General features: G+C 43.7%; 1 protein-coding gene across 5 annotated transcripts in view; it reads left to right on the forward strand.

The window, feature by feature from the left end:
* Positions 1-12,885, forward strand: part of CREBBP (CREB binding protein) — a 97,041-nt gene that overhangs the window by 74,600 nt on the left and 9,556 nt on the right. For all 5 annotated transcript variants that reach the window (XM_054270616.1, XM_054270621.1, XM_054270618.1 and 2 more), the window contains 9 exons: positions 1,751-1,831; positions 2,519-2,575; positions 3,759-3,836; positions 4,314-4,381; positions 8,583-8,733; positions 9,906-10,052; positions 10,668-10,781; positions 11,583-11,748; positions 12,614-12,781. In XM_054270616.1, the coding sequence (XP_054126591.1) occupies positions 1,751-1,831; positions 2,519-2,575; positions 3,759-3,836; positions 4,314-4,381; positions 8,583-8,733; positions 9,906-10,052; positions 10,668-10,781; positions 11,583-11,748; positions 12,614-12,781 (1,030 nt within the window). The remainder of the gene's footprint in view (positions 1-1,750; positions 1,832-2,518; positions 2,576-3,758; positions 3,837-4,313; positions 4,382-8,582; positions 8,734-9,905; positions 10,053-10,667; positions 10,782-11,582; positions 11,749-12,613; positions 12,782-12,885) is intronic.

The following is a 12,885-nucleotide window of genomic DNA, read 5'->3' on the forward strand; positions in this document are numbered from 1 at the left end:
GGGAGTGCCCTGGGAGGGGCTGGGTGCAGTTTCAGGGGGGTTAGGCTGGCAGGGGTTCCCTGGCAGTGTCACTGGCGTTGGGTGAACTGGAACCAGCCCTTCCCGGGGCTCGCTGGGCCCCTCCTGCCCCTGCAGCTCCTGCAGCAGCTTCCAGGCTTCAGGGATGGCTGGTGGAGCATGTCCCCTGGCCAGGATGGCCCCGGTGTGTCCCAGCAGGAATTCTGATCCATCCCATGCCATCAGGGCTGTCTCCAGGCCAGGAGCTCTCTGGGATTGCATTGAGGTGTCCGGGGTGGGCTGAGGGGGCAGAGCTGCCCCATTGCTCAGGCTCCACCCTGGAGTTGTTGGTTCATTGTGACCCTGAGTCCCCTTGGTGCCTGTGACACTCCATCCCCACGGCTCTGGTGTCTGAGTACTAAACCTGCCTCGTTCTGTGCTGCCATCGCTGCTTCCACTCTCTCACTCTCCATAAAGCTCATTTATTTTGATGATCCTTTGTGGCCTTCCTGCATTTTACAGCTGTGGCCTCTCTGTTACCTTTGTTCATGTGTGAATTCATATCCTTTCCAAACATTTAGCCGCCTTTTTTTATTTTTTTTTTATTTTAGTGACCCTGACAACTTTGGTTCCAGTTCATCTGAAACAAACAACCAAAAAAAAAAACCCAAAACAAAACAAAAACCCCACCAAACACAACCCCCCTCCCAAAATCCGTGTAACTTTGATGTTATTTTATTTTTTCAAATGCAGATTGTATTTTCATAGAGTTGCATTCCAATTTACTCAGCTTGGTTTGGTAAACTGCAGAATTGTTTTTGCTGAGTATGACTTGGATTGGCTCTTGGTCTGGTGACCAAAAATTGTACCTAGCCTTATGTTCAATTTGTAAAGCTGAATTAATTCCACATCCTGAATGTACCTGATAAATATATTGTATGTATGTACAATATTTCATGTTGTTCACATATATACATATATTGTATTTATTTATATAAATGGCTGGAAACTCTGACCCATAATTGCATTTCTGTTAAATGTTTGTCTAGAGTATGGATTTGGTTTCATTTATATGAAAGAATGTTAGCTGAGCAATTGGTCACATTTAATCTTACAATCAAATTTTGAATTTATTATTTTTATGGATTTTTTTTCAATATCAAGTGTTTCTGCTTTTGCAGTTTTGACTCACAATCAGTAAATGCTTTCAGCATATTTCCTAATTACTTAAATCTGTAATAAATGTGTCCTTAAAGCTTGTTGACAGGCTCCTTTTTACTCAAAGAAAACTCGATCAGTCGCAAGCCTGGAATCAAAGAGAATTTTTTTTTTCCCTGAGCGATGCAAATCAAATCCAAATTCTTAAATTTGAAGCCTGTACAAAGGTAGCTCTTGGTGGCTCCTGCCCAAACCCTGCCCAGCTTTGGGCAGTGAGGCCCAGCACTTGTTACAATGTGTGAAATGAGACCGAATGCTAATCTGTGCTTTGCCTTGGCTTTCTGCTCTGTGTTGTCTTGGTGTTTGCGTCTTACCTCTTACGTCTGTGCTGTTTGTTCCCTCCCCTGTTCTCTAATCCTGCCCTCCCCTCCCTCTGTGCCTCCTCATTGTCCACACTGACCCATCAATCAACCAACAACGTCCCCCCTTCCGTCGTGCTCCTGGTGATCTGCCCTGCCCTGGTTGGTGGCTCCGTGCTTGGGTGGCTGTGTTTGTGCTGGACCAGCTCACCCAAATATGGCCTTCTTGCTGACAGGTATCACTTCTGTGAGAAGTGTTTCACTGAAATCCAGGGGGAGAATGTCACCCTGGGTGATGACCCTTCCCAGCCTCAAACGTAAGTCTCTTCCTTTCCTCTGCAGCCTGAATTTGGGAGTGGGGCAGGGGGAGGGTGTGCTGGTTTGGGGGTAAAAGCCAAACCTGTGGGTGGTATCTGGGGGGAAATGCTTTATTCCTTCTTAGCAGGAGATTTATAGGGATGGGATTAAGAGCTGCTGGGTCTGTTACTGTGCCCAGCACTGCTGCCCATTCCCAGGGTGCAGACCCTGGGTAATGTGTTTAGAGGGGAGCAGTGGAAGCTATATCAATAAATGTCACTAATCCATCACCTTTTCTAATGCAAAACCTGCATCTAATTCTGATAACTCACCTTTTGAAGCACAGCTCATGTTTCTAAAACCAAAGGCTTGCCTCTAACCTGGCCAGAAAAATCAGATTTGAGGCTTATGAGCTGGTTTGGAAGGTGGCTGCTTTACTGACAGTAGCTTCCCTTGTTCTTTATGATTTTAATTTTATGTGTAGACTTGGATATCTCTTGCTTTTAATTTACACAGAAAGTGAAATGGGAAAAATATTTTCTGTAGCTTAAAATACAATTAACTGAATTGCTTGCTCTGACCAGAAAATAAATACTGAGGTGCTTTCTTCAGACTTGAGGTTTGCTGCAATTCAGCAAAGCATGATATTGTGTGAGCCTGTGGTGTGAGGGTGCTACTGAGTTTTCATATTAACTCTTTGTCTCTAGAACCATCTCTAAGGATCAGTTTGAAAAGAAGAAAAACGATACCCTGGATCCAGAGCCGTGAGTACCAAGCTGTTGTTTTCCTTCCCAAAATCTCTGTGCTCCCACTTGTCCTTCAGCCAGCAGAGCAGAAATGGGGCAGGGAGTAAAGAACTCTTCTGTACCCCATCCCTGCCCAAACAGACTGCAAAATCATTCCCTAAAATTCATGGCACAGCACCCACAGTCAATATCTGATTTGCTACCCCAGAGGACCACAGGACTCTGTTCCACAGACAGTTCCTGGTTCTGTTATTTGGGTAAATCCAGGGCTGGGAATGGCCCTCCCTCCTCCAGAGCTTTCACTCTGCACTCCTGGGGCACTCCTGCATTTCCCCTGGTGGTTCTAAACCACATTTTTCTCTCCCCTGGGTGCTGAGCCCACCAAAGGCCAGGGCACCCTGTGTGACCCTGGGGAGGCTCAGGGGATGCCCAGCTGAACACGGGGCTGCTTTCCCTGCAGAGGGATTTTATCAGCCTGCTCCGTGTTCTCTGGCAGTTTGAGACACAACACATTTTGATTCCTTTGCTTATCTTTGCAAATTCTAAATAGAGCTCCTCCCCAGCCTGGAAGGCTGGACTGGGACAGACCCCAGTGCATTTGGCTTCTTAACCTGCCCTGCACTCTGAACTGGGAAAACCTCTAACAGTTTTCCCATCCAGAAAAAGAATTCTGACATACAATTTTTTGACCAGGAAACAAAAGATAAATACAAGACTACAGCAGAGCCATGCAGGCAAAGACAAGTTAATACATGTTTTTTTGGCAGGGTGGCTCATGAATGACTAGTTCTTACATTTACAGTAAGTTGAGCAACCATTTATTCAGCTTGTGGTTGTTGCAGCAATTTAGAATTAAATCTGTGGAGGTATTGTTGAGAATTCTGTGAAACTGGGACTCTGCTTAGAAGAGGATAGAAAAGATTTAGAAAAAGTTATTCATGACAGCCCCTTTCAGATTTTTAAACCAGCACATTCTGCAATTTATATACAGGTATAGAAATATATGTATAACTTGCACATGGATTGATAGATGTACATCTGAATCTATTCTGAGTATTTCTTTAAACTTAGATGTAAATTGGACCTGATGAAATTGATTCAGCTCTTAGCAGAGGATTGGCTACTCCTTCTTTCATTCTGAATTCTGGAAAATTACTTACCTAACACCAAAGGTAATTTGCTGCTGGTTTTTTCTCTTCAGGTTTGTTGACTGCAAAGAATGTGGTCGGAAGATGCACCAGATTTGTGTGTTACATTATGATATTATTTGGCCTTCAGGGTAAGAAATGTTTGTTAGTTTTTTACCCCTTGTATAATGAGACTGATGTAGTTTTGTAATTAAAGAATTTCTGCCTTTGTTCTTTTATATGTGGGCACAGCCTTTTAAAGAACTGGGTACAAAGGGACAAAGCATTTCTAAATAAAATACTTTTTTGTGTGGTTGGGGTCTTAGTTCAGTATATTCAGATGAAAATGTATATATTCATCCACACAGATCTGTGTGGTTTCTTTCTAACTCTTAACCAAGGGCAGCTGGCTGGAGGGGAGTTTGTGTGCACAGAACACAAATGCAGGTGTGACTGCTTGGCACAGTTAAACCAGCTTTAAATCCCTCAAAAATGGAGTGAAATAAGCTGTTCAAAGCCAAGGAAAAATATATTGTACTCTGACATTTAAATTACATGTTTAAACATTGGGTTTAAGCTCACCAATAATGGGTTTATGCTAAATTTTTGGCCTTTTTTTTTCTCAATAGGTTTGTCTGTGATAATTGTCTGAAGAAAACTGGTAGAACACGCAAAGAAAACAAATTCAGTGCTAAAAGTGAGTTTGGTATTCCTGTTTTTATCTTCATCTTCTTCCTGCCACCCCTAATGGGTTTTTGATTGAGACTTTGTGTTGTCATGACAGACAGCACAGGAACATTTGCAAAATGGAGAGCAGCACAGCCTGAGGCTGTTGGAATTTTAATCAACATTTGAAAGCCCTGCTGTTTGTGTGTTTGTGGTCAGTCTTGTTGCTGCTTGGTGTGTTTGACATCTTTGTCATTGTTTTCTAGGGTTAAAAGCAGAAAGGGACAAATAGAACAGGAGGAGCACAGAGCTGTGTGTGCTTCAGTGGCTGCATTCAGCCAGGTCTCCATGGAGGGCTGGAGCTGTAGTGACACAATTGTCACCTCTGTGCCCTTCCCATAACCTGTAGGAACCAATTGTGCTGCTGTTCAGGTGCTGCTGCCAAACACCAGAGTGTGGGAAGAGCTTTTCTTGCCTCCAGAACAGGGATGGGAGATGAGAACTCAGCCACTCCTTGCACTGGGTGCTCCTGGCAGTGACCATTCCATGGTCTGGTGGAAATGGGCACTGGGGAGAGGCCCAGGAGATGCAGCTCAGGTTGGCTCAGCCTCCAGAATCCTCCCAGGGAGCACAACTGGGACATTTGTATTCATGCAGGTCAGGTGGGGCAGGAGAAGGGGCTGTGTGGAAATGCAGAGTCAGTGCAGAGGGCAGAAAAATAAAGTGAGTGTGGACACCAAGGGGGTGATTCAGGCACTTGAACAAGAGGAACTTGCAGGGACATTTCATCCCTTCCTTGATCCTTCCTTCAGCAAGATGAGCTTTAAGCTCCCTTCCAACCCAAACCATTCCATGATTCTATAAAATAAAATTTTAAATGTATAAATCCCTTAGAAAGTTAAATAGTCCTTTGAGTATATGAGTTTTTTCCCCAGTATTGGACATTACTGGGTGATGTTGTGCCTGCAAACTTCCAAGCTGGGATGAAGGCAAAGGTTTGCATCAAAAATGTGACTTCTTGAGAGCTTCATGTGTGGTTGATTGTGTAACAGGAGATGTGGAAGGGGTGATTTGCAGGTGATGATGGTGATGTGAGGGGCATGGTGGGTTCCAGCAATCACAACAGTCTCTGGAGTAACCTGATGCACTCCAGAGGGTTTTGTTAAAGAGGCCTAAATTAGTCTCATTAAAGACAGATTAAAATTGGAGGAGAACATTAATAAAATGATGAAATCCAAGTGTAGTGTTAGACACCCATTTTAAATGGATTCTCTTCTGTTCTGTGCTGACTTTACAGCATGTATTGATGTAAATTTCCTTAAAATAAGTGTGTGATTCCCTGGATATCTGCAGTTGTTCTGTGGCTCTGGTTAAAGTTTGAGCAGCCATGTAGTTCAAGGTAGCTGTTCTGTTCTGGACAGGGAAATAATGGTGCTGTTTTCCTTCCTCCCTGTCCCTCTCCCTTCCCTGCTGTTTGTCTCTCTCCCCTGGGGATGTGAGTCCTGCTGCCAGCTCTAACCCTCTGGTGGGCTCAGCTCTGGATATCAGCTTTCTCCAAAAGTGCTCTGGTGGGAATGCAAGAGCATGGAAGGGAAAGGAAAGTCTGTTCTTGTCATCAATACCTTGGTCCTGCTGCTGATCTGAAAACAAACTTAAGCAGTGAAAGTTTGAAACATTACCATGTTCCCTCTTCTAAAAAAAAGCATTTTCTGCCCAAGTTGCCATCAATATTTCTCCACTCTCTCAAGCCTGATGGCACAACTGCTGATAACCAAGACAGCACATCCCTCAGCTCTTGTGGAACATTCATGTTCCTAATGGACAGTGAGTAAAATTGGTTATTTTAACTAATGGCCTGCCAGATACAACCAGTGTGCAGCTGGGTTCTGCTGGAAACCCCTGAACTTCTGAAGTATTTATTTTGCTAAGAAAATCTACAACTATTACCTCACCAGTAGCCAGTGCAGAGAGGTTCAAAGACAGAAGATATCCTGACAAATAATTCACCCAAAGCACTTTGCTGACAAGGAGTTACAGGAAGGAGTTGGAGTTTCTTCCTCTCTGTCCAGTTACTCACCACTAACAGAGGCCTGGCCATTGCTGCTGTCACTGACCTGTGCTGGGGTTTCTCCTCAGCAGCTTGGGTGCCTTTTCCAGGTTTGCACTGCAGTTTGCACTGAGCTTTGAGCTTTTCTTAGAGGTGGATGTGTGAGAACTGTCCAAGAACCAAAATCCAACTGCTTTCTAAAACAACTTTCACTCGCATTCTAAGAGATCGAAATGTGCAACTTTTAGATCCTTTGCTTACAGTACATGTAATTTTAATGCTGCCTAGTTCTTTTATCTCCTCATCTGGTCTTTTTGGGTTTGTTGGTTTCCAAGCTTTAATGCATAAGGAAGGAAGATGATATTCCTTGGTTGCTTAGCATTGGGAAGATGAAAAGATGAAAACACAACAAGACAGTAGAGTTAACTCCGGTGGCTTTCTGCAAATGTTCCCACTCATCAGCTGAAATATGGAGCCCTTTCTTCTTTTTCTGTTTGTCTTCAGAGAAATGAACAGAACAAAACAATTCCCTCATAAAGAATTTGTGAATTTCCTTTAGAGTCATCCCCCTGCTGTTACATATGGAAATGCCAATAGAGTGTATAGGAGTGGGAGATCCTGGGAAGGGCTCAGTGTGTTGGAATTGGTAAAGGACATGGTGTTTTTACTTCAAACTGCCTTTAAATTGCATTTTTTAATTCAAATTATTAATTACTCCCAGGTAAATGATATTTAGACTGTGTTGTGCTGGTTATGACCACAGAATCTCACTGACAAGGGGACAAGCTAAAAGATGTAAATCAAGATTGCTGCCTTTGGCAATTTCTGTAAACTGATTGTAATTAAACTGCCAGAGGGCAGGGTTAGGTGGGATATTGGGAAGAAATCCTTCCTTGGGAGGGTGGGCAGGCCCTGGCACAGGGTGCCCACAGCAGCTGTGGCTGCCCCTGGATCCCTGGCAGTGCCCAAGGCCAGGCTGGGCAGGGCTGGGAGCAGCCTGGGACATTGGGAGGTGTCCCTGCCATGGCAGGGGTGGAGCAAAATGAGCTTTAAGGGCCCTTCCAGCCCAAACCATTCCACTATTCTATAAAATAAAATTTTAAGTGTATAAATCCCTTAGAAAGTGAAATAGCCCTTTGAGTATATGTGAGTTTTTTCCCCAGTATTGGAGCCCAGAGTAATTTTTAGCACAGATATTTCACTGCAGAACTCTGTGTGCAGGCTCAGAGTCAAGGAGGAACCAAGGGCCAAATATCAACTGAAAAATCAAGTCACAGAAAGCAAAAATTAAATGTATTTTATTAAAATGAACATCTGTGGATTACACCATTACTTTAGAAAAGACAGCAGATTGACCATAAAGTGAAGCAGAAATATGAGTGGTGAAATAAGTACAGCAGGATAAGGGAAATAGTCATAAATCTTCAAGTCAAAACAGTGGGGTCCTTCTGCTTTCTTAATTTAACCCAAAGTCATCATGATCTGTGTAATTTGTTGGGGATTTATTTGAAAACCATCTCATCCTGTAAGACCACAAACCCAGCTCCCCACAAAAGGCAATTGTGAATGTGAAGATGGAGTGAGGGCATCTGGACAATCTGTGGGCTTGAACTCCCCAGGACCTCCATCTCTGGGCAGGAACTATTTAACCTTGGTGTGCAGATTGCTGCAACTGCAGCCCAAAAGCTCTCTTGAAAAGAAAAGCAAAAGCAATGAAATCTCCATTGAAGTCAAAAGGCTTTTCATTTCTGTTGATTTGCTTTGCCTTGCTTGAAAAGGTGTGGCATGGAGCCAGATCTGTGAAGTGATGTAATCTCTGTCAGCCAGCCAGAGTGGGGCTGGGAGGAGAAAACATTGGCAGGGCTCATAAAATAAGGCTGAAATTGAAAAATGCTACGTAAAGCTGCCTTTGTTAGCTCACTTACAGGGAAACTGGGCACTCCAGAGGGTTCAGCTGCAGCAGTGGGGTGAGAAAAGCAGGAGGGGTTTTACTTCTGGCTTTGCATCTCTTCATTGTGACTGTATAAATCAAACCATCCCATTTTCACGTGGAGGTAAAACAAAAGGGGAAAAATCCCATTTCCTTGCAGAGGAGGAAGCTGCAGGAGCTCTGGAGCACAGCACAGCCTGAGCTGAGCAGCTCCAGGGTTAACATTTGCTTGCTTGTTCTCCCCTTGCCTTGCAGGGCTGCAGACCACACGTTTAGGGAACCATTTGGAAGACAGAGTGAACAAATTCCTGCGGCGCCAGAACCATCCTGAGGCTGGAGAGGTCTTTGTCAGAGTGGTAGCAAGCTCAGATAAAACAGTAGAAGTTAAACCAGGAATGAAATCCAGGTTGGTCCTGTTCATTATAATGGATGTAATAATTTTTATTTATTTTATTTTGAAGTCTCCTTGGGGGCTGTTGTAAAATTGTGCCAATTTGCACCTTAATGCCTTTGCACATTTTTGAAATTTGGGCATGTTTAGGATTATGAAAGGTTAAAAAATGTAGAGGAAGTGACTGGTTTTGGGACATCCTTGCTTATAATACTGGGACTTTGTGTCACTCCATCTTGAGAGTGACCACATTTTGCTTTCAGAATTAATTTGGAGCAGTTGCTGAGTTCTGTTCCTTACTCTTCCTTCATTTTGTTGTGTTTTTAGAAACACTTCAGCTTTCAGGAGTAATTTTTAATTTGCTTCATTTTAGATGAAGCAAATTTAATGAAAAGCTTAAAATTAAATGAAGCAAATTATAAATGAAAAGTTTAAAAGCTTTAGTCTGTGAAGTATTTTTGGGTTAAATTCGTAAAAACTGTGTTTATGTGAAATCACTTCATACTAATACATCACATTTTCTGCTCTGTAGCCTATTTAAAGGCTTGTGGTCTCTGAGGATATTCATGTACTCAATGCTGGCCTGTTCAGCCCTGTGTTCTATATGGAAACAGTCTTCCCATGAATTTACAGGAGCAGGACTCCCTGTTTTACTCCAGCTCTGATCTGACCCCATTTAACTCCTGCCTAAAAATCACAGAATCACAGAATGATGAGGTGTGAAGAGACCTCTAAGATCATTGAATCCAACCTGTGCCCTCACACCTCACCTAGACTATAGCACCAAGTGCCATGTCCAGGCTTTTTTAACCACATCCAGAGATGGTGATTCTACCACCTCCCTGGGAAGGCCTTCCAGTACTTTATTATTCTTTTGGTGAAAAATTTCTTCCTAAAATCCAACCTGTCCCTTCCCTGAGGTAGCTGGAGACTGTGTCCTCTGGTTCTGTCAGAGACCAACCCCACCTGTGTGCAGCCTCCCTTCAGGAAGGTGCAGAGAGCAATAAGGTCACCCCTGAGCCTCCTCTTCTCCAGGCTGAACAGCCCCAGCTCCTTCAAACATCCCTCAACGTTCCTAAGGAATTAAAAATAAAATTGACAATAATCCCCTCCTTCTGGTAGGACACTGCTTTAATAATTGCTATTTTCTTTGTTTTTTTTTTTTCTCCTGCTGCCCTGTCCTGCAGATTTGTGGACTCTGGTGAGATGTCAGAGTCCTTCCCTTACCGTACCAAAGCTCTGTTTGCGTTTGAGGAGATCGATGGTGTGGATGTTTGTTTCTTTGGGATGCACGTGCAGGAGTACGGCTCGGACTGCCCCCCTCCCAACACCAGGTACCCCCCTGGCTCCTCCCTGAGCCCTGGGCAGCCACTGCACACACTTGGCACATGCATTTCAGTTCTGGACCACAAATCCATCCTGCTCTAGCACTGCAGATGACTTTGAAGGGAAAGACAAATAGCAAAAAATTGAGTTTGTTAGGATAAATACTTATCCTAATTATCAACTCACACAACCTCCTACATCCACCAAAATAATAAATCCAAAAAAATTACAAAATGTACAGTTATAACAAACAAAAATGTTACATTTTTTGCATTCTGCTTTCAATTTTGCCTCTTGATGTGTATTCTTGCTGTGTGTGCTTCACTGGCTGCATTCAGCCGGGTCTCCGTGTAGGATTGAGCTGTAGTGACACGATTGTCACCTCTGTAGGAACCAATTGTGCTGCAGTGCAGGTGCTGCTGCCAAACACCAAAGTGTGGGAAGAGCTGAAGAAATACAGCCCCTCTTTTGCTTTTGAGGACTGTTTACACCACATTATGACAATTGAATATGCATTAAAACACCATCAGCATTTCTGCACGTTCACCTAGTGCAGAAGGCAGCTGTCAGTAGTGTTGAGGCAGTGTTGAGGCAGGCCTGAGTGTGTCCCTGTGTCCCTGCAGGCGTGTGTACATCTCCTACCTGGACAGCATCCACTTCTTCCGGCCGCGCTGCCTGCGCACGGCCGTGTACCACGAGATCCTCATCGGCTACCTGGAGTACGTCAAGAAACTGGGGTGAGTGACACCTGCCAGGGAAAGGAGCCTGGGGCTCCAGGGGATTTGCACCTGGGCTGGTCTCTGTTTCCTTCTCACCTCTCTGAGATGTGTGCAGCAAATGTAGAGAGGGAAACTGGGATTTTGTCACTACAGTGTTTTTTGTTGCTGGGATAATGTCACAGTTAGGTTGGATGTGACACACACATGATCAGGGTCCAAGAAAAAGGAGGTTTTTATTCTGTGTGTTCTCCAGCTTATATACTCTTAACAAAGCATTTCACCATGCTGAAGTCATTAACTACATTACAAGAACTGATTATATTCTTTGGTGCAAAGGAATTAGCGTCAATATAATTGGCAAAAGTTTTACAGAAATTGAATAAGGCTCATATACACATCTACTTAGGCAAAAATTTCCCTGTATCTTTTCTAATCTGTTTCCATACTGACAGCCTTGTCTTCTTCCTTGCTATGGATACACTCAAAAATCATCAATTGTTATGTGTTCTATTAACTCAGCTTTGCTTGCAGGCAGCTGTCAAGCCCCTCCATACAATTCCTAAACTGACAGCATTCATTTGGTCAGATGTTCACTTGATGTTTAAACTTCATTATTATAGCTCTGACCTTATCCCTTGTCAAAATATTGCCTCAGCATCTTTGCTACAAAGAAAAAAATCTTAAAAAATTCAAAAATCAAGCCAGAGGTCTGGATTTATAGCGAGGTTTGAGTTGGCTTTCTGGTGGGAGTCACGGCTGTTGTTTGTTGTGTGTGACACAGGTGGGAGTCACGGCTGTTGTTTGTTGTGTGTGACACAGGTATGTGACAGGGCACATCTGGGCCTGTCCCCCCAGTGAAGGAGATGATTACATCTTCCATTGCCACCCACCTGACCAGAAAATACCCAAACCCAAACGTTTGCAAGAATGGTATAAGAAGATGCTGGACAAGGCATTTGCTGAGAGAATCATTCATGACTACAAGGTTTGTTACTGTTTAATTTCTGATTTAATTCTTATAGTGTTTTCATTTGAAGGGAGCTACTGTTGTTTCATAACACCTGGAAAGCAGAGTAATGTTGTACAAAAGGTTTATTCTCAACCAGTGTCTTCATTTTCTTAGATTTTCTTGAGGTTCTGCCTTTCAGGCTGAAAATTCCTTAGCTTTGGTGTCTGCCTGAAGGGAAATCTGCAAGAACTTGCCTTTGTGTATTTTTCTTTCACTGCATTTTCTAGGCAAGGAAATATGGAGCTTGTCAAGGTTTTTGGAAGCTGTTTCTTTCTGGTGATTCTGGAGGAGCAGGTGAAATGCTGGACCCCACTAGTGTGAAATAAAAGAGCTCCTTATGACAAGAATGATTTTCATAACTGCAGAATATCACACATGTACCCAAGGAAATGAGTAGAAGGTGGCAAAGGGAGCATTTGCCATTCCTTTCATGCTAAAATGTACAAGAATTCCTTAATAGTAGTGACAGTGCTGGGAAAAAATTGATGTTTTGATGGCAAGTGACAGTTCCTGAGTGTGTGGAGTAGGAACAGCCTCTAACAAGCCTTGTTAGAGCTGGGAAAAGAAATCTGGGCCTCCTGGTAAGGGGGCTTTGAAACCAGGGAGGGGTCAGCTGCATTTTCCAGGGGTATCTTGGTATCTGCCATCATGCCAGGAGCATGAACTGATGGCATGATGGGGTCAGGAAAGCCTCAGCAGTGACCCTCAGGTGGAGCAGGGAGTGGGGCTGTGCCAGGACTGCCAGGGGCAGCTCTGGGCTGTGTCTCTGGTTCTCCCCTCTCTCTCCTAAGTGATCTTCATTTATTTATTTGTTCCTGCTCTGCTGTGATGTGCTCAACAGGACATCTTCAAACAAGCAACTGAGGACAGGCTGACCAGTGCCAAGGAGCTGCCTTACTTTGAAGGTGATTTCTGGCCTAATGTGCTGGAGGAAAGCATCAAGGAGCTGGAGCAGGAGGAGGAGGAGAGGAAGAAGGAAGAGAGCACTGCAGCTAGTGAAACAACAGAGGTGGGTTAGCTTTGTGTGCCATATTCTCCCTTAGCTTTGATATAGAGAGATCACACCAGATAAACCAGAAAAGATCATTTACAGCAGGCATTCAATCAGGGGGC

Source organism: Melozone crissalis, unplaced genomic scaffold (assembly GCF_028551555.1).
Source record: "Melozone crissalis strain CALT ecotype California unplaced genomic scaffold, PUWL_Pcris_2 ptg000012l_1, whole genome shotgun sequence".
Classification (NCBI taxonomy): Eukaryota; Metazoa; Chordata; class Aves; order Passeriformes; family Passerellidae; genus Melozone; species Melozone crissalis.